Source organism: Rhinolophus ferrumequinum, chromosome 2 (assembly GCF_004115265.2).
Source record: "Rhinolophus ferrumequinum isolate MPI-CBG mRhiFer1 chromosome 2, mRhiFer1_v1.p, whole genome shotgun sequence".
In the NCBI taxonomy this organism is placed as follows: domain Eukaryota; kingdom Metazoa; phylum Chordata; class Mammalia; order Chiroptera; family Rhinolophidae; genus Rhinolophus; species Rhinolophus ferrumequinum.
This window is the reverse complement of record NC_046285.1, coordinates 83,284,685-83,303,709: the sequence shown is the minus strand read 5'-3', so window position 1 is coordinate 83,303,709 and position 19,025 is coordinate 83,284,685. Positions and strand designations below refer to the sequence as shown.

General features: G+C 36.9%; 1 protein-coding gene across 7 annotated transcripts in view; it reads right to left on the bottom strand.

Moving 5' to 3' along the window:
* PLCH1 (phospholipase C eta 1) overlaps positions 1-19,025 on the bottom strand; it is a 192,418-nt gene that overhangs the window by 57,414 nt on the left and 115,979 nt on the right. For all 7 annotated transcript variants that reach the window (XM_033089879.1, XM_033089890.1, XM_033089832.1 and 4 more), the window contains 4 exons: positions 16,676-16,805; positions 13,187-13,357; positions 5,287-5,380; positions 2,788-2,991 (listed from right to left, as the gene is read on the bottom strand). In XM_033089879.1, the coding sequence (XP_032945770.1) occupies positions 2,788-2,991; positions 5,287-5,380; positions 13,187-13,357; positions 16,676-16,805 (599 nt within the window). The remainder of the gene's footprint in view (positions 1-2,787; positions 2,992-5,286; positions 5,381-13,186; positions 13,358-16,675; positions 16,806-19,025) is intronic.

Sequence of the window (19,025 nt, the reverse complement as noted above, 5' to 3'; positions counted from 1 at the left end):
ACTTAAATATCTGGTTTATAGTTTTTAATCTCCAGCTTTTCGTGTTCAAATTTTTTAACTTTTAATCTCCCTGTTGGCATCCTTTGCGAGTTAAAAGTCCATGTGGGTGATCCACTCAATCTCTTAGCCTCGACCTCCACAATGCCAACAATCCTTTGCTTCACCCAACATCAATCATGCTCACCCATGACATGCCCTGGATGTAGGCAGCACCTGTAACTACATCCAAAATCGCACCTGTGATGATAACGCATGTTCTTGTTTTTTATATGTGTGATGACAACTTTCTCCATATTTCCATTTCTTTGAGTCTTCTAGTCTCTTAACCTCATTTTGTGGCTCCTTATTCACTTCACTTCTTTTCCTAGAACCATGGGCGTACTGTCAATTACTTAAGAGCTCTCACCAATACCTTGAAGACATTTTATATGACCTAGAGGCTTGAATAATTCTGTAATCTGTCTTCACTGCTTCTATAACTAATCTGTTGGAGATGGGCTGGGAGGAGTCCAAGCATAGGATTTTGTATCACAAAAATATTTTTTTCAAAAATTTTTATTGGGGAATATTGCAGAATAGTGTGTTTTTCCAGGACTCATCAGTCATTGTCCTTCAATCTAGTTGTGGAGGGTGCAGCTCAGCTCCAAGTCCAGTTGCCGTTTTCAATCTTTAGCTGCAGGGGGCACAGCCCACCATCCCATGCGGGAATTGAACCGGCAACCCTGTTGTTAGGAGCTCGCGCTCTAACCAACTGAGCCATCCGGCCGCCCAAAGACTGTGTTTTTTTGACTGTTTCGGAAATTAACTAAGCATTCCCCAGCTTATCTAGTCAACTTCTTTCCCATTACCTGATGACTTACTTTAAAAGTTTGCTGATCTCCATAAGCCCCCAAGCCACCCTTTATCCACTTTGCACTTAGTGAATGATATTTTCCCCTACTTCTCTGAGAAAAGAGAGCCTATCAGGCATGAACACTTTCAAAATCTCTTGTCCCCTCATCCCATCTAAAAACAAGCCTGTATCCCCATTTCCCCCTCTTCCAAAATCTCAAACCTTCCCAACCTGTATCATCAAATTCTTTTTCTAATGTATAAAAATGCTGAGACAATAAAGAATATAGTCAATAATGTGGCAGCAAATATGTAAAGTGCCAGGCGGACACTAGATTAACTAGGGGGAATCACTGCATAACTTATATAAACGTGTAACCACTATGCTGTACACCTTAAACTAATATAAAATAATATTGAATGTCAACTATAACTGAAAAATACAAATAAAACTTTTAAAGAAAAATAAACAAAATATGTGGGCTTGCTAAATAAATAAATATAAGTAAATAAAAATGCTGAGACACTAACCCATAGCAGATTAGCTACCCCACTTTCCCACTAACATGTCACCAAAATTATATAGCAAAGGACACCGATAACCTCCACTGTCAAAAACAGATTGGATAGTTAGTCTTTACCTTATTTTACTTTTCTGTTGTGTGGGGCATTTTTGACCATTCCCTTCTGATACTTCCAACCCTTAGGTCCAAACGACCACTGTGTGATAGTTTGCCCCATTGGTTCCCCTTGCTCTTCCTACCTTCTAAATGTTGGATCAATCATATCCCCAGGCCTCGTTCTCTTCTCCACTCCTCTCTATAGGTGATATCAGACACTGGAGATTTAAACTACCACGTACAAAGCTCAGAGTTATGGAATATATCTTGCCTGGGTCTTTTCATTGAATTCAGATATCATCAACTGATGAATAAAACTGTCCACATATATGTTACAAAGTCAACAGATGGAAAATTGAACTCATTAACGGTCTTCTTCTTAGCTTCCCAATAGTATGTGGTGGCACTGTTCATTCCTTCCAGCTCTCTCTTTCATTCCTTACATCCTTTACTTCATTTACCAAGTCGTGTTGAACTTACTTCTTTAATATCTGTTTAATCATCTCACTTAGTCCAAGCTTTTATAATCTTTCCTTTGAATCACTGCAATAGCCTTCCATTCTCCTTGCTCTAAATTCCTCTCCCCTTCCCTCCAAATACCTATTCAAAATAAGTTTCCTCCTACACTGCTGCCCAAGTGATCTTTCTAAACTGCAAGTGTGATCATATCACTATAGTATTGAAACCCTTCACTGGACCCCTGTTCCCAAAAGCTAAAGTTGAAATTCCTCACTACAACACTCAAAATCCTTATGACTGACCTAATTCTCCCTTCCCAGCCTACCTGATCTGTCATCGCATTTTACTTCACAACTTACTGTTGGTACCACTTCTCTACCACATATATGATTCAACTGGTAGAATTCTCACACTGTACTACTGTTATACTTTCCACCCTTCAACTAGACTGTGAGCTCTTTGAAGACAGAAACCATGTCTTACATCTGTGCCCTTACCACCAGGAAGCCAATGGAAATTTAATATATGTCAGCTGACTGACAGACCATGAAGTATCGTAAAAACAAATAGCTATCCTGAACTATTTTTGCTACCACTTAATCAAAACTACCTTTCTAGGAAAACTTTCATTTTCATCACAATTTTTCAGCAACCAAAGGAGTACTTCCCAACTGCCAGCACATAGTTCTCTCCCTCCTGACTGAACAGTAATCCTCTTTGGCAGAGGATTGAGTTAAGAATGACTTTACAATGAGCAGAGAAATGGTTCTGATTAGTGTAAGTGCACTTGTTAGGTCCCCATTGTTTATACTGGACTTGACTAACCGCCTGAAGGACATGTTCACCAACCTAAGCAGAGCTCAGACAAAGCACATACCTTCCACGCAGCGACAGCCCTCTTGGAGCACCCGAGCATACATGTCCACTTTGGACTGAGAAAGGAGCTGGTCCCCAGTCAGGTACGTGTTGTGAGAGGAAGCGATGTAGTAGTTGCACAGAGGCTGGTCCATGTCCTGGTACACTTCATGGTGCAGCGGGTTAAAGATGTCACAGGCAGGACTACGCATGAAGTTCGTGAAGCCTTTGGAAGAGAGAGTGCAGTACTATAGCTTTAAAGTGTATGTATTTATTTCACTGTAACAGGGACAAAAAACATCAGAGTATATTCATAGTGACTATGTTACCATATTTTGCCATGTATATAGTGCGCACTTTTCTGCCCAAATTTGTGAGGGAAAAATAAGGATGAGCATTATACATGGGTCGTACTAATTTTGTATCTATATAAATGTTTTTAATTGTTTTATTTATGTTTATGAGTTAAAAGTGTAACTCTAGAAGTCAATAACGATATCCGTATGCAAAATACCAACATGGAATATGATAATCGGTTTTGCTGAATTTACGACAAACTTGCAATGATGACGAAGAGTTCTTGGCCTTCTCTGATGCATAAATATTGTAAATTTGTTACCGGTACATAAAATTTCTTATACCTTATATCTGTTCTTGTGTTTTGTAATTATTTGTTACATAAAATTTCTTGTACCATAATATGTTATTAAAAACGCTAAAATTCCTTTATAATACAAAAAAACAAGTACCTAATTGTAAACAAAAATTTGAATTAAAAAATTAAAAGATATTTTATCCCCCTGAAAGTTTGGGTCAAAAACATGGATGCACATTATACACAGCAAAATACAGTCGTTCCTGCCAGAGCAGCCTTGGTAGGGAACATTGGGGTCATGAGAGACATGCTTCAGGTCAAAAAGACAGTGTCAAAAGCTTAAATTGGATTTGGGGGAGTGGCAGTTTAAACATAACCTACAGAAAAACAGACGTTTTTAAGAATTTTGATTAAAGGAGAGAGCTTTCTGCAAAGCCATTCAGTAACTACTGAGCTCAAGTTATGATCACGCAGTGTGACCTAATCAGTGACTGATGCAGTATTAAAATATTATTCATTCTAAGTGGTACAATGATCAATCAACAATTTGATAGGTTGAGTTGAATTGAAAAAATAATATTGTTTGTCATAGCTGAAGTAGCAGTTAAAAGTTAGGCATGGCCAGAATTCAGGGTGTGATTATTTGAGCATGAAATTGGCTTGGGAAGATGCTAATAGCGCATACATTTTATAACTGTGAAATAGTGCTTAAAGGTTATGTAGAAAACCCTGTCAGTTTTTCTATAGTTTTTCAAAACATAATGGCTGGGTAGAAGAGGCATTCACTAATATATGAATAAACGCATGAATGATCCACAAGTACCTAAGTGGCATGGTTATTAGGGTAAATGGTTTCAAGTCTTCAAGAATCGTGTGGTACAATTGTAGCTGTAAATACCCTCTGAGACTCCAGAGAATTTCTTCTTGCCCCTCTTTGTGGCCATAACTTAGAAACTGTGTTTAATTCCATCTTTCAGGGCTGCAACTCATTTCTTAGTTAAAAAAAAAAAAAAAAAAAAAAAGGTCCAAAATAATTTATTTTCTCTGGCTGTTTTAAAATGGTTTTTGATAACTTTTAAATTAGTCCTCTTTATTTTAATTACCTTCCACCCCAGGAAGTAAATACATGATATCAAAACCCCCGTGTCCACACTGAGCCTGGGAACAGGGGGAATAGGAGATCAACAATCAAAAATGATGAAATAAACCATGGCTTTGGCTGCTCTTGAGGGCACTAAGGTGCCGCAACGGTCTTTCATTAGGAATAGCTGTTCTGCGTGCAAGATTCTCCTCTAAGTAGAAGCCTGCCATGTATTTCCCTACATAAAATTTAGCCATATGTGTAGCTATATTCATATTGCATTATTTCTATATAAGATCCTAGGACCTAGATTCTGAATATATAACTGTGGGCAAATTACTTAATTTCATTGAACCTCACTTTCCTCAATCATAAAATGAGACTGTTGTATTAAAGAAATCTGTCGTTTCAACAAACCTATCCACTGCTACCAACCAGGTAAAACTAGTTAGTTGCCAACATTTTTTTTAAGACACCAGTTTACTGTCAACTCACTAGTTTCCTAGATTACTTTTCTTAGGACTGAATTTCCATTCATAAAATTATCAGGTTGAAGCTATTTCCAAAATTAACCCTTTGAGAAAAATACAAATATTTCTTGGTATCTTTCATACACAGTAGCATCAAGTTGGCTTGCTAGGAGTTGAAAATATATATCATCATTGCAAAAATAAGAGAAGAGACAGTATCAAGGAACCTGCTTTGCAGGAAAATATGTGTGTGGCGGGGTGTGGTATTTGAATCATTAGTAATTCCACAAATAGCTGTCCTCCTAAAAATTTGGCAGAATATAACTTAGTGAACCAAACTAAAGAATGAGTAATTAAGAATATTTGTTATTTTACCTTCTATGCCAAGAACATTTTTTGCCTTATTTTCTTCTGAAACTTCAAATTTCCTTATGATGTCAAGACAGTAATCTGTTGTCACATTACTCATCTAAAAAAACAGAACATTAGTACAATACCTGGAGTTTCATGAGATGCTTCTCTACACTAAAAAAAGCCTACTAATTTTTTAAAGCATTCTTGATAAACTACAAAGCGATTAAGTACACAGTGTTTGAGGTTGCAAGTATCACAACCACTTTATCTTTGGAAAGTGATTGTGATCAATCTTCCTTGCACCTTGCAGATTTAATCAGCGAAAACAGCCCTTCCACTACTATACAAATGTTCTCCATGAAACAATGATATTAATAAATAAAATCAATAATCAATACAAATGCATTGCCAAACGTCCACTCAGTTATGAGCTAGCAGCATCTGCAAAATTAGTGTTTTCTACACAAACACTGACGTTTGCTAATCACGCATACACCCTGAAAGAAAATGATTCCCTACCAGAACAGGATGTTCTAGGTAAATTCACCTGTGCATGTGTGTAACTACAGATCCTTCCACTGGATCATGACAGCAGTCTGCCTTGCTGATTCAGAAACAGAAACGTTAGTAAGAAAAAATAAAAACAGAAAGCTAGGTGAGGCAGCTAGCGTAACAGAGAACGAGCTGGACTGCGGGTGTTCAAATCTGCTGGCTCGTATTACTGACAGTGTGATCTTAAATGAGTCACTTACTTCTCTGGGGCTACCTTCCAAGGTAGCTGTGAGGATTAAATTAATTGATATTTATAAGAACAAAGTGTGACACCAAAAGGCAGGGCACCCTATTACTATTGAGTCAGTTTCAAGGTTGCTGCATGAACATCACGTACTTAGCGTCAGTGGGAAAAGTAAACTCTTCAGGAATCATTTCTTTAACTAAACAAAGAATGTGATATTTTGATCAAAAACCCATTGAACCCCACAGTTTAACAGTGACATTTAAAAATACTAATGAATAGTGATAGAGGAAGCTCATTTTGTGAGCTAGGATTTTATATTTCAATGATACTTCTCAAAGATTCTGTTATCTCTTCGGTTCAACACTTATGTTTTAATAAAATCTAATTTTTCTAAACAGTCTATTTAATAGCATTTAAGCTTTTCGCAGGGGGGGAAAAAACCTCTGTTATGCAGCTATTTTTTGCCTGTCTGAAGGAGCAAAGAATGCTTCTTCACCCTCCTCTTGCGCGCCACCGCCAAGACTAGCCTGCATAATGGCTAAATCCTTTGAGTAAAAGTTATAATTCTTACTTTACTCAGAGGCCTACCTTACCAGATACCACCTGAAAATACCGTAAATAAGTGAAACCATACTACCTGCGAGAAACTCTGCTGACCTAGTCAGGCTTTGAGCAGTTCATTAATTTGTCCACTATAAGCTAGAGAGATTTATCACATGCAATCCAAAATATAAATAATTTCTCACAAAATACAAAGGACCAAATTGATAAAAATTATATGTGCCATGGGAAGACTGAGTTTACATTGCAATTATTTGGTTTATGAGGCCATTTGTTTAGATGTGTAGGAGCCGTGAACCAGACTCAGGTAGTCTACCGGGAGCCCACGAGATCTAAACAAACAAACAAACAAACAACAAGGAACTGTCATTCTGGGATGGAACTAATTGTAGATGAGTGAGGACATGTTACTAGTTCAAGATACAAAGCAGAATGTGCTAACAAAAAGTATCATATTAGAAAAGTATTCATTAAATTAGTGAAAACATTAGTAGGTATTTTAGGAAGTAACCAATTTTCTGGGTAAAAGAATTAATGGGAAACAATCCACTTCCTACACAAAATTCAAGTATTGAGGATTAACTCAGTAAAATACAGTAAAACTTGGTAATAAAGAGAATTGAAACATGAGTCAATCAGCTCCTATCCTTCCCCCATCCCTGTTCTCGTGGAATTAACCTAGTAAAATTCTACATTTTACACAATTGAATTTTTTAGACCTCACTTAAAAAGTTATACTGGGGTTTTACTGTATGAATGAAGCTTCAATTTAAGTTAATGTTCTTTATTGCCCCCCCACCCCCTGCCATGTTTTGCTTCCCATTTGACCTAGCTGGTGAGGTGAAATAGAAGCACTTTTTCCCTATTTCCCATGGAGTTCATTTGAGTTTTGTTTGCTGCCAATATCTGAGCCGCCTGCTGTCTCCAACACTGATGATTATTCTTACTATACAAGGCAATTGGCTTGCGTAGAAAAATTTGATTTATTTTACAGTAAATAATGAGGTCTTTAGATGATTAATGATTCTTTACATTAAATAATGTGGTCTGATGCCATTCTGACTCCAGTCCTTTTCGTGAGACCTGTTTTTGTTCACTGATTTGATTAGCTTCTTTTTTTCCTCTCTCTTTCTGCAAGCTTTTAGGGTTTCCCTTTGTCCTTGGCATTACAAAATTTCACTATGAGTTGTCTCTGCGTGGATCTTCCTACATTCACTGCATTTGGCACTCAGCGACCACTGCCCATCTAGAGAGTCCTATCTTTCAGGGTTAATCTTTCTTGTACTATTTATTTGATTATTTCTTCTTATATTTTTCTGTAACTCCTGCTACTCTAGAAGATAGTGGACCTTCTAGATCAATCTACTGATTTCCTTATCTTTTCTTTCTATTTTCCATTTCTTTGTTGTTTGGTCTACTTTCTAGGCAGTTTTCTCAACTTTATGTTCTTTTCTCATAGCACCTTGCTCTTGCTTCATGGCTGCAATGTTTTCTACCATTGTGATGTATTGATGCCAGTTTTAAAACTTGCCTTCTCCCTGCCTTGCCTCTACTTCCTCCAATTTTCTTGATTCTATTTGTTTGCTTCGGCCTCTGCTTCTTACGCTAGAGCTTTTCCTCAAACATGTGGCAAGCCTCGGCTATTTAAAACCCATTTTTAAAATTGGCTATTTAAAAACAGATTTAAAACTAAAGCAACAAAAAATTTGGCAGGAAGTTCTGTATTCCTGAACAGAGCTTACTGACTCGTGGGCTTCACTGTGGAATTTTCTGGTTATCTATTTTATTAGGAGACTTCTGATATAAATATCTTTAAGGATTTTTTCCCTTGGGTTGCTGTGTTAGTTTCCTAGGGCTGCTTTAACAAATTACCACAAACTTAGTTTAAAACAACAGGAACTTACTCTCTCTCAGAATAAAGAAGAATGAGGAATTTTATCAGATATCAAAGGTGATCTGATGGGGGTTCTGGTTAAACTGAGTTAGCAGGATTCTTGCTTCAACTAGACTCCTGAGAACAAGGCCCAAGGATGGGGCCTGGTTGAAAAAGGGCTCAGAAGACCCTGCCTAGAATTTAGTCAAAGAGAATGTGGGTCGAAGGGTACAAAGTTTCAGTTATGGGAAATACCCCTCAGTCCCTGGCAACCAACATTCTACTCTCTGCTTTTATGATTTTGACTTTTTTACTTCCACATGTAAGTGAGATCATGCAGTGTTTATCTTTCTGTGTCTGCCATTTCACTTAGCATAATTTCAATCTGCTTTTGACATATCCATGGATATAGCCTTCGCTCTTAATTAACAAAAGGTTTTTCAAACTATAAGGGTGCTTTAATATTCCTGCCTTCTCTTCCTCTCTCCTCAATCCATAAGGAACCAAAAGTTAAAAAAGAGGGTAGAGGCTTACTAAGAAAGGCTGTGATGGGAGATGAGGGAATTCAATCAAATGATCACTCCTGAACCAAAAATCTGAAAAGGATTGAACACAAAACACATTCCGCCCCAGTGCCAAGAAATAGATAGGCACTCTGGAGCAGATATAGGTTGTTTTTTGCCCAGAGGGGACCAAGGGATGGGGTGGGGGTGAAACTAAAAACCTCAAACTGCCCTAGTACTTTGGAACCACAATCTGATGGATGTCTGTGATATTTATCTGTGAATTCAAGAGAAACCTCAGCCAGCTGGCTTCTTGCTGGCTTCTTGCTTAACTGGCACTTCTTCATGGACATAAAAGAGTGAAAATTTTCCTTCACACATCAACATTTTAAGGATCAAACAGCCCTTGGGTCTGTCAAAGGCATAAATTCAATTTTCAGAGAGCTTCGGTGAAATCGACCCGTGTGGGCCAATGTTTGATTTCACATAATCCTTGACAGCATATATGGCCAGCAGTGATATTTCATTTCTCAACTGAGTAAATCTGTAAAAGTTGAATACTCTGGTGTCTACACCAATCTTATGCCATCAGAAATGAATTACATACTGCCATATGGATAGTCAAATTGGCACAGATTTATTCCACTGTGTAAATCCCATTTTAAAATTCAAATCCTCATAACATTCTTGACTATTAACTTTCTTGCTATACATTTAGATCACGTCCAATTTTTCTCTGTCTTAAGTAATGCTGAATGCATAATCTTGTGACTTTTTACTATACACATTTCCTTGGGATAAATTTCTAGAATAAAATGGTTTGGTGAAAACTTAATAATTATGTAACATTTGGTAAATAAAACTGTCCTATAGAAAGATTATACCATTCTACAACTTCACCAGAAGCATAAGAAATGGACACCATGTTTAGTAGTAACTTTTTTTAACCTTTATTGATTTGATGAGCAAAAAATGTTCTCTTGGCTTTGTTTCACATTTTTAAAATTACTAATGAAATGTGGACATTTTTCATAGGTTTGTTGATGCTTTTTGAAATTTTTTTACATGTTTCAAATGTTTTGCCCTTTTTTTTTTTATTTGGTATTCACTTTTCTCCCACAATAGCCTAGGAGAGCACTACTCATATTAAAGAAATTCACAATTTCTCTCATTTATATGTTGCAAATATTTTCCTAGTTTGTACTTAACATTAATTTTATGGTGTTTGTTATATTGGAGCACATATAAACTTAAAATTTCAGGACACTAATATTTTCCTTTATAGTTCATGTCTCTTAATGAATCATAATTTTTAAAAATGTCTTTCAGGTTATGCCCATATGTAGTTTGAAGCTAATTTAGAAAATTAAACTGGATTCAGGTAATCATCTGCCGGGGCAGTCACAGAATGCTGGCTCCTGCTTTACCCAACTAAAATGGACTCGTGGAATGTCAATATCACCAAAAGAAGGGAAGATACATATGACCATTAACAAGTGATAGCCACTATTGCTATTCGAATGGACTGGGTTCATGCCACTAGCCGACATGAATTTGAAGTCAGCAGCTTTAAACATTTTTATTTTAATTTCTCACATTGCTGTGCTTCTGGATATCTCTATCCAAGGGCTTTCACATTCACCACTACAATCAATCTTCAATTTGACATTATGAGATAGTTAAGGTAGATCTCAGCTCCCTTTTGTACAGATGAGGAAACGAAGGATCAGAAACAGTATTGATTGATCTGTGCAAGATTCTCCAATCAATAAAACGTACAGGGAGTGTGTGGAATGTAGGTCTTCTGTGCTCCTGCTCTAATGTTCTTTCCACATACCATGAAGAGGTCTTCAGAAGGAGAATGGAGAAGCACTTATAATTGCAGGAAACAGAAGAGCTGAGATATAAAAAGGGCAAATTCTCTGGGCAAAAAAACAAATTCTTCTCTTACCTCTTTCCCATTTTCTACCTGTCTCATAGCTAACTTAATTAATGGAAAATCTCTGTCTTTGCCAAATTATCAAACTCATCAAAACAACTGATTTTGACCAAAAAAAAAAAAACAACATTTTGCTAACACTATCTGGCTTGATCTTTAGGAAAGCAACAACAAAATTCATAAAATCTGAATGTTATTCCTAAAATGTATGTGATTGTGGTAACGAGGTAAAGTTAATTATTACCAGGTCTAGTGTTTTTTGTTGTTGTTGTTGTTTTCTGACACCAACCAACTCTCGGATTCTCTGACACTAACTGGGTGCCCTAACTACCCAGAGTTAGAATTAGACCCCACAGATTAAGGGCTCAATTGTACAGTCTGCCCCTACATCAGACACCAGCCACAAAAGAGGTGTTCAGGCTATCCCCTTTTCTCCTGAGCTACTATAAATTTGGCCATTCTGTCAAAGAAAATGCAGAAATGGACAGTAGTTAAAGCAGTAAAACCAGATTTTAATCACTAACTATGTACTCTAAGAGGGAAGGGGGGGAAGAGAACTCAGTATACAACTGGTTTGATTCCAAATACAGGAAGGACCAGTGGAGCTTTATAGCCAAGGAACGGAGTAGGGGAGTCAGAGGAACAAACATCAGGGATAAGAATGATTCTGGCTAAAGGATTCTAACTGATCTTAAGAGAACTCTTGCTGAAGGCAGGCCAGAGCAATTGGATAGGACCTAGGGGGATAGACAGTAGAGAATGAGGAATTTTATCAGATATCAAAGGTGATCTGATGGGGGTTCTGGTTAAACTGACTTAGCAGGATTCTTGCTTCAACTAGACTCTTGAGACCAAGGTCCAAGGATGGGGCCTGGTAGAAAAAGGGCTCAGAAGAACCTGCCTAGAATTTAGTCAAAGAGAAAGTCTTTAACAGCTCCCATGACTCAGTTTCCATAATTTGTTAGACTGATTCATAGAATTCAGATAAGGGCTTCACTTACTATTACTGGTTTATTATAAAGTAAACAACCCAGAAATAGCCAAATGGAAGAGATGCATGGGGTAAGATAGGAGGGGTGTTGTCTGGAGCTTCTTTGCCCTCTCAGAGCACACCCCTTTCTCACCACGTCTATATGTTCACCAACCAGGAAGCTGGCCAAACCCCACGGTTTAGGGGTTTTTCTAGAGGTTTCATCACATAGGCAGGATTGATGAAATTATTCCTGCCATTTGTGACAACATGTTTAAAACCTAGAGGAAATTATGCTAAGTGAAATGGCAGACACAGAAAGATAAACACTGCATGATCTCACTTACATGTGGAAGTAAAAAAGTCAAAATCATAAAAGCAGAGAGTAGAATGTTGGTTGCCAGGGACTGGGGGGTAAAAGAATGGGGGGAGAATGTGGGTCAAAGGGTACAAATTTCAATTATGGGAAACAAATACGTTCTGCAGATCTAATGCACAGCATAGAGACTATAGTTGACAATACTCTATCATATGCTTGAAATTTGCTAAGAGTTGATCTTAAGTGCTCTCACCACAAAAAAATAAAAAACTATGTGAGGCGACAGACGTGTTCATCGGCTTGAACAATGGTAATCATTTCACAATGTCTACATATATCGGAACCTCATCTTATACACTTTAAATATATACAATTTTTATTCATCAAGTATACCTCAATGAAACTGAGAAAACCAAAAAAATGTTTTCATTGATTCTTCTACTTTAGTGAGAAACAGAGTTTAAGGTAACATTAAAAAAGCAATAGGAGAAGCCTGACCTTGTCAACCATAATTCAGCCTACACAGTATTAAAATTACAAGGTCTTCTTTTGAACATATTTAGGGATTTCCTTTGCTAATCAGGACTCAATTTAATCAGCCTTTTCATACTCATATGACCAAATTCCAATTTCCCATCAGAACTATCAATGAATTATTATGTTGCTAGTTAAGAATTACATCATTGTTAATAAATACCAAGCTATATTACTAGTATAAAGAAAACATTACCATTGTATTTAAAATGAAACACATGAGTTACCATTCAACTTTGTGGGAAAATATGCATATCTATACTCAGCATATTTAAGATTAAAAATTCTATGTGTTCAATTTATCACTCCCTCTTTAAAAGCTGCTGGAAACACATTTTAAATAACACATAGATAAGACTTTTGTGGAATTATGATATTTACACCTATACCCTAAATTTAAAGAATATCTACATCTAACCCCAAGAGAAGCCCGTGTATCTTTCACAAGTATTTTTAGGTAAACATTCAAGAGTCTAATAATACCTTTTGCTCCACCTTCAAAAACTGAGCCAATTCTTCCACAGTTAGGTGATCTTTCTTGTCACTGTAGCTCAAGAGCAACAAATAAAGGTCCCGTCTCAACGACATCATTTTGTAAAAAACACAGAACTCTTCAAATGTCAAAGTTCCCTGATTCTCATCTGTATCAGCTTCCTGAAAGAGAAATAGAAAAAATAAAGCAGTGTGAGAGTGTGAAATAGGAAATTTGGTGCTGGGAAATAATATTTACTATAAAAAGGCTAGTATACATTTCACAAATGGTAAACAAACATTCCTTTCAAGTACACATGGATCAATTTTAAAATTGACTACATATTAGGCCACAAGCAAAGTTGTAAATTATGAAGAATCAGCCTTATAAAAACTAATTTCTCTGATCACCATATATGTATAAATCAACAAAAGAACTTTAAAAAACCTGTCTGGAAACAACATAGTACATTTCTAAGTAGGAAATGAAACATATAGAAGTGAACACACACACTACATATTAAAACTTGTGTGATGAAGTTACAACAGTAATTAGAGGAAATTTGAAGTTTTCAATTTCTTAGAAAGCAAAGTAGATTAAAAACAGATAAGCTAATAATTCAACTCAAAAACCTAGAAAAAGTTTAAGCCAAAGAAAATAGAAGGAAAAAACAGAAGCAAAAGCAATGAAATAGAAAACAAATGGTTATAACATCAAAGTTGAGCAATTAATCTAAAAGCTGGTCTTTTGAAGAAATTAATGAAAAAGAGGAAGCTTGAACAAGACTAATCATGAACAAAAAAAGGGAAGATATATTTAACACACAATAAAAATATCAGTGTCTCATCAGCTTCTGAACTGCATTTCAATCAAATGTAATTTTTACCTACAAAAAAAACAAATCTCTCTTAATTCTGCATAGCTAGCTTAGTGTTCTCACAACCATCATTGACACCTCCCTGCTTTCCCTCCACAGATGTCTGAAAAATCCATCTGGACTAATTTGTAGCTGAAAGTATTTGTTTCTAGTAATTATTGGGCAAGAATCTTTCACTGTGTATTTTCCTTCTAATTGGCTGAATTTATCATAAAATCACAAAACTGTTGGAAATATATAATGAGCAACCAATCCATTTACATGATCTTCTTCATTCTAAATGTACACAACTGTAACTAAATAAAAACTGACAGGGCAACAATGGCATTTTGAAATATATATATTGTGAAGTATATGTAGCTATTACATGGTTTTAAACATATATTTGAAAGTAAAAGTGTACATAAAAATGTATCTTTTTAAATTTTGCTAACTTTGGGTCAATTATGAATACTTTAACCAATATTTAAATCATACATAGTTTCTTCGTGAGGCTGATTTCTGTTGCCTTCTGTCATTTGAAAGGTAGCGATAGATTGGTCCACAGAGTATCAACAGTTTCAGTGTTTGAGGCCCTTGGTTGTAGAGTCTTTGCATCCTCAGAAACTAGGGCTAGTGTTCATATTTCTGTCATAACTTTGTTTCAAGATATCTAACCCTGGATGAAACATAGTTTTAAAATATCTAACAGAGATGAAACCTTTTTCAAACTTCCTTGTAAATACCTAAACAATTAAGAATAGTAATACTCTGAGGTTTAAATCATAGCATCAAAGACTTCGAAAGAAGCTATCCATACCTTAAAATATTACTTAAAAGTCAGGTGAATCATGCACTGCAACAAAAAGGCAAAGAAAATTCTAGGAAGGATTTAATGACTTTACCAGCAATTTAGTCAAAAGAGAGAATGTTCCTGAAATAATACTAACATCCTTGGCCCTATATCCTCACCTCGACCACTTACAGAACTTGCGATAAGCAAGGCCTGTGGTAGAAATGTTCTACATACAGCAGGCCCAACTTCTCCACTCACTTCTGGCTTGATAAGTCTGTAAATCTAAGGTCACAGAAAGAGACCCTTAACATTTCTTTAAATAGGGAACTAAAGGATTTACTTTGAACTCATAAGGCACTTCACATAAACATTTCCTGGTTCACCCTCTAAAATATTTGGGTGAACCAAAGGTCACCCAAGATCAAAGGTGTCTGAAGGGAAAAATATAGAAGCAAAAATAGTTCAGTATCTTATGTTTCTCTCTTATCTTTCTTCCAAAAGTACCCAGAAAATCATTATTTTTATAGGTATAAACTTTGCGCTCCTCTTTAAGCTCGGCCTCTCTGGTTTAATCAACAGCTACCCCTTCAGATACCTGAACGCCTCCTGTGGAAAGGATCAGATGGGAGGTGAGGCTCAAAACAGGACAAAAGTGAGATGTCACAGGGAGTGTCAGGAACATGTTAAACATTTCCATTTAGTTTGAAGACAATTCACTCTATCTGTGTCAATGCATTTCCCCTCCTAAGACCCTCACTCCATCTCTGAGGTTTGTCTATAGCATATCTCATTCCTTCGTCTTCTTTCCTTTCCCTCCTGTAGTCTTCCGGTATTAGGACCAAGTTCCCCACCATGCAAACCATCGCCAGCCAAGAGCTTCCAAAGACAGGACCACTGTAAGAGGTCACAGAGGGAAGATAGCCTCCATCTTCCATTCCTTGTTGCAGCTCACTCCTCATGCTTTTTCTGCCTCACCACTACTAGGAGCAAGTGGTCAGAAAACAAAGGAAGCACCAAACATTAAATATCACAAAGTATCACCCCCTATACTTATTTTTACATGTATAAAATACCAACTACCTACCCACTTAGAAAACCATTGCAAAAACATGGATTATGCATTCAACTTACCTCCAAATAAAAGCCTTTCCTAAATTAATGTTCTAGTACTTACTAATAATCTAACAGTGTCTTTGCACCAACTTAAACTTAAGAGAGCTGACTTCTGCACCTAGACGCAGGACTAAGTGTAGTCCCAGGTAGGTGCCACAGAATAAGTTTGGGCCCAGGGATTTTCCTCAAGCCCCCACCTACGAGGAAACAGCATCTCACCTAACATCAACAAGCAGTTGAATGAACTTCTGGAGAGCTCCCTAAAAGGTAGCAGTGATGCAGCACTTCTAAGATTTGAGGATTCTAAATCTTTAACTCCTCTGAAATAAAATAGAGGGCTCTTCAGGATTTCGACAAGTGCTATTTTTTTCATGTTACTCTTTATTCTAATAAAGAATAAAGACTTTATATGATTAGAAAGTATCATCCTCTCTAAAAGAGTTGATCACATTTCCTCCACCATTTGTCAGGTAAAGGGCTTATAATTACTCTCTGAAGAGAGCAACAATAAAAAAGCATTTTAGGAAGTGAAATTGTGGATGCATGTTAAGTTTAGAAAGTTTTTTTATTTCCTCAATGAAACAAAATATCTCTCTTCTTCAAAGAAAAATAAAGCAATACAAAGCAGGTAATATTAACTTCCAACAAAACAAAATAGCCCTTTGAAATACCTAAGTACACCGATAACCTCTAATGCGTATTTTTCATAAGGCCAACTCAATTGTGAAAACATACCTGAAACATTTGTCTGACTTTTCTTCGGGGTAGATTGACATTTAGTTTATGCATCAATTGGTGTATCTCTTCAATATTCAATAAGCCGTCACCATTCTTATCAGCTTCCTCAAAGGTCTGCTTCACCCACATACAGAGATGTCAAGAAAAACACTTGTGTTTTCACAAAATAAAAACTGCTGTCTCACAGTCTACACTCAAAGGCATTTATCATTAACATTGAACTTCTGAAGAAATTCTTTTGAGAAGGACCTGCAATCCACAGGCTCTTGGTGAGTTAACAGTGACAACAACAAAAGAAATGGGGGAACATCCCTTGACTGTGAAATGAGTCAAACCATATTATTCTGAGAGGTTCTTCAACTCCAACATTGTTATCCAACCTGTTAAAGCATTTCTATGATGTAATGAAACACCAAACTTAGGCCTTATCGTCTCTCCGTATGACCTTTCCTCTAGTATCCTTTTACCTTTACAATACCCCACACTATACAATCTTTCCAAACCCTTTTTCTCATTCCCACTCTTACACTTAGAAATTTAAACTAGTTCAATTTCCTCATTGTCCACCTGAGGACATAAACTAGAGAAGAGGGAGAAATTTGGTAAGGGTTAGTAAGGGACCCAAGGTCTCAAACCCAGATCTCATGCGACCTGCTCTAGCACACTCTTCTCCTTTACAGAAGGAGTGTCTCTTACTAGGTTTGATGGTTCTTACCTAACAGCCCGAAACTTGTAATTCAAGGGCAGTAAAATGAACTACAAATCTAACATGCTAGAGGTTGCCCTCAAAGCTCACATATAATACTAAGTGACTGAGGCTATGAAGATGAGTTTAGAGACAAAGGATTTACATCATGTGAAATGAGATTTTAAAAGACCCTCCGGAGGATGAGTATTGCACTGTTTTACATAGTGGAAAAACAGAATAAATGGTAACAAATAGATGAGCTGAAAATTCCAAGTTTTAGCAGAGCTTTTTTGTTTAAAATGGATGCTTCATAGTTATTGGGAGGTAAATTACAAAAAGCAGGTATTGTGTGAATACTTAGAGAACCAAACTGAGTTTCAAAATTTGAAGGGTAATGAAGAGGAAAGAAATGAAGGTGATGGAAAAAAATCAGAGAATCAAAGGAAGCAAAAGGCATAGGTTTAAAATTGAGAAATGGGAGTAGGTCAAAGGAAAGAGTCAGTGGATAAAATTGCTTATCAAGCAAGTGACACCAAACTGATTTTCATTTTACGTCAAAATATTAACAAACCTCCCAGTGACAATACAGCACATTTACATTTCTTAGGTGATTCAAACGATGATTGTAGGAGGTTGTACCTTAGAAAGTCAAAGCAACCAGAAAGTTCAAGCCTTATTTCTTCTAAAGTTAAACAGAGGTGACTGTCAGATTGCAAATATCTCGTTTCATATTTTGTTCCCTTTACAGCTTTTGAAAATAACCAGCCTAGTTCTTTCAAGTTCACTTTCTCCTCATAGAGTTCAGGCAGGACCTGACCTCATTGCATGGGATACCTGGAAGATAAAGGGTGACCCAGGACTAGGGGAAAATCAGCTACAGAATCAAAAGAGTGGAACATTTGGGCCAATTCCTAAGTAACGGAATCTCATTTGTGTTCCGGGCACACAGTGCCCATTCCACGAGCTCCGTTTCTTTTGACTGTGGACATTGCTCTGTGCCTCTCAAAATATTTGGCCAGAGTTCAAAGATGTGATGACAGCCAATGACGGCCACATGTTCATCCTTTTATTCTATACTTCTTTACCAAAGCCTCTCAAAGAGTTCTCCAGAGAAGAGTCAGGGACAAGCAAACCCTAAGTGTGAATATTCTGCAGAGACAAACCCTTTAGGGTAGGCCTGTCTGCAACGCCTCTGCGCCAACTCACAAGTTGGCCTTGGCCGTTTGTTTAGGGGATTTAGGGTTGGGAAGCCAGAGGCAAAGGTAGAATCAGACCAAGAAATATACACTAGTTCTGATTCTATGAGGACCTGGCCCTGGGACATGGATCGCTTATGTCACTTCTTTGGGCTTCTACTTCTTTATCTATAATGGCAGTGAGCACAACTAGCTGACCTTGAAGTCCCTTTTCAACTCTAAGATTCTGTGAAAGGAAAACCGTTCTCTCCTAGTAACAGTATACAGGGTAGAAGATACAACTGCAGGTTGAAGTATTCGGCTATCTGAAAGGTACTTGTTTGTTCTTCCTAATTAACACATGAGTGCCTGAGGAAGCCCTGGATTAGTGATTCACAGCCCTACACATCACAACAGACTGAATGCAGACGCAAAGAAGAGAATCCATAAGAGAAACATAAAAGAGTAAAGCAATATTACTCTT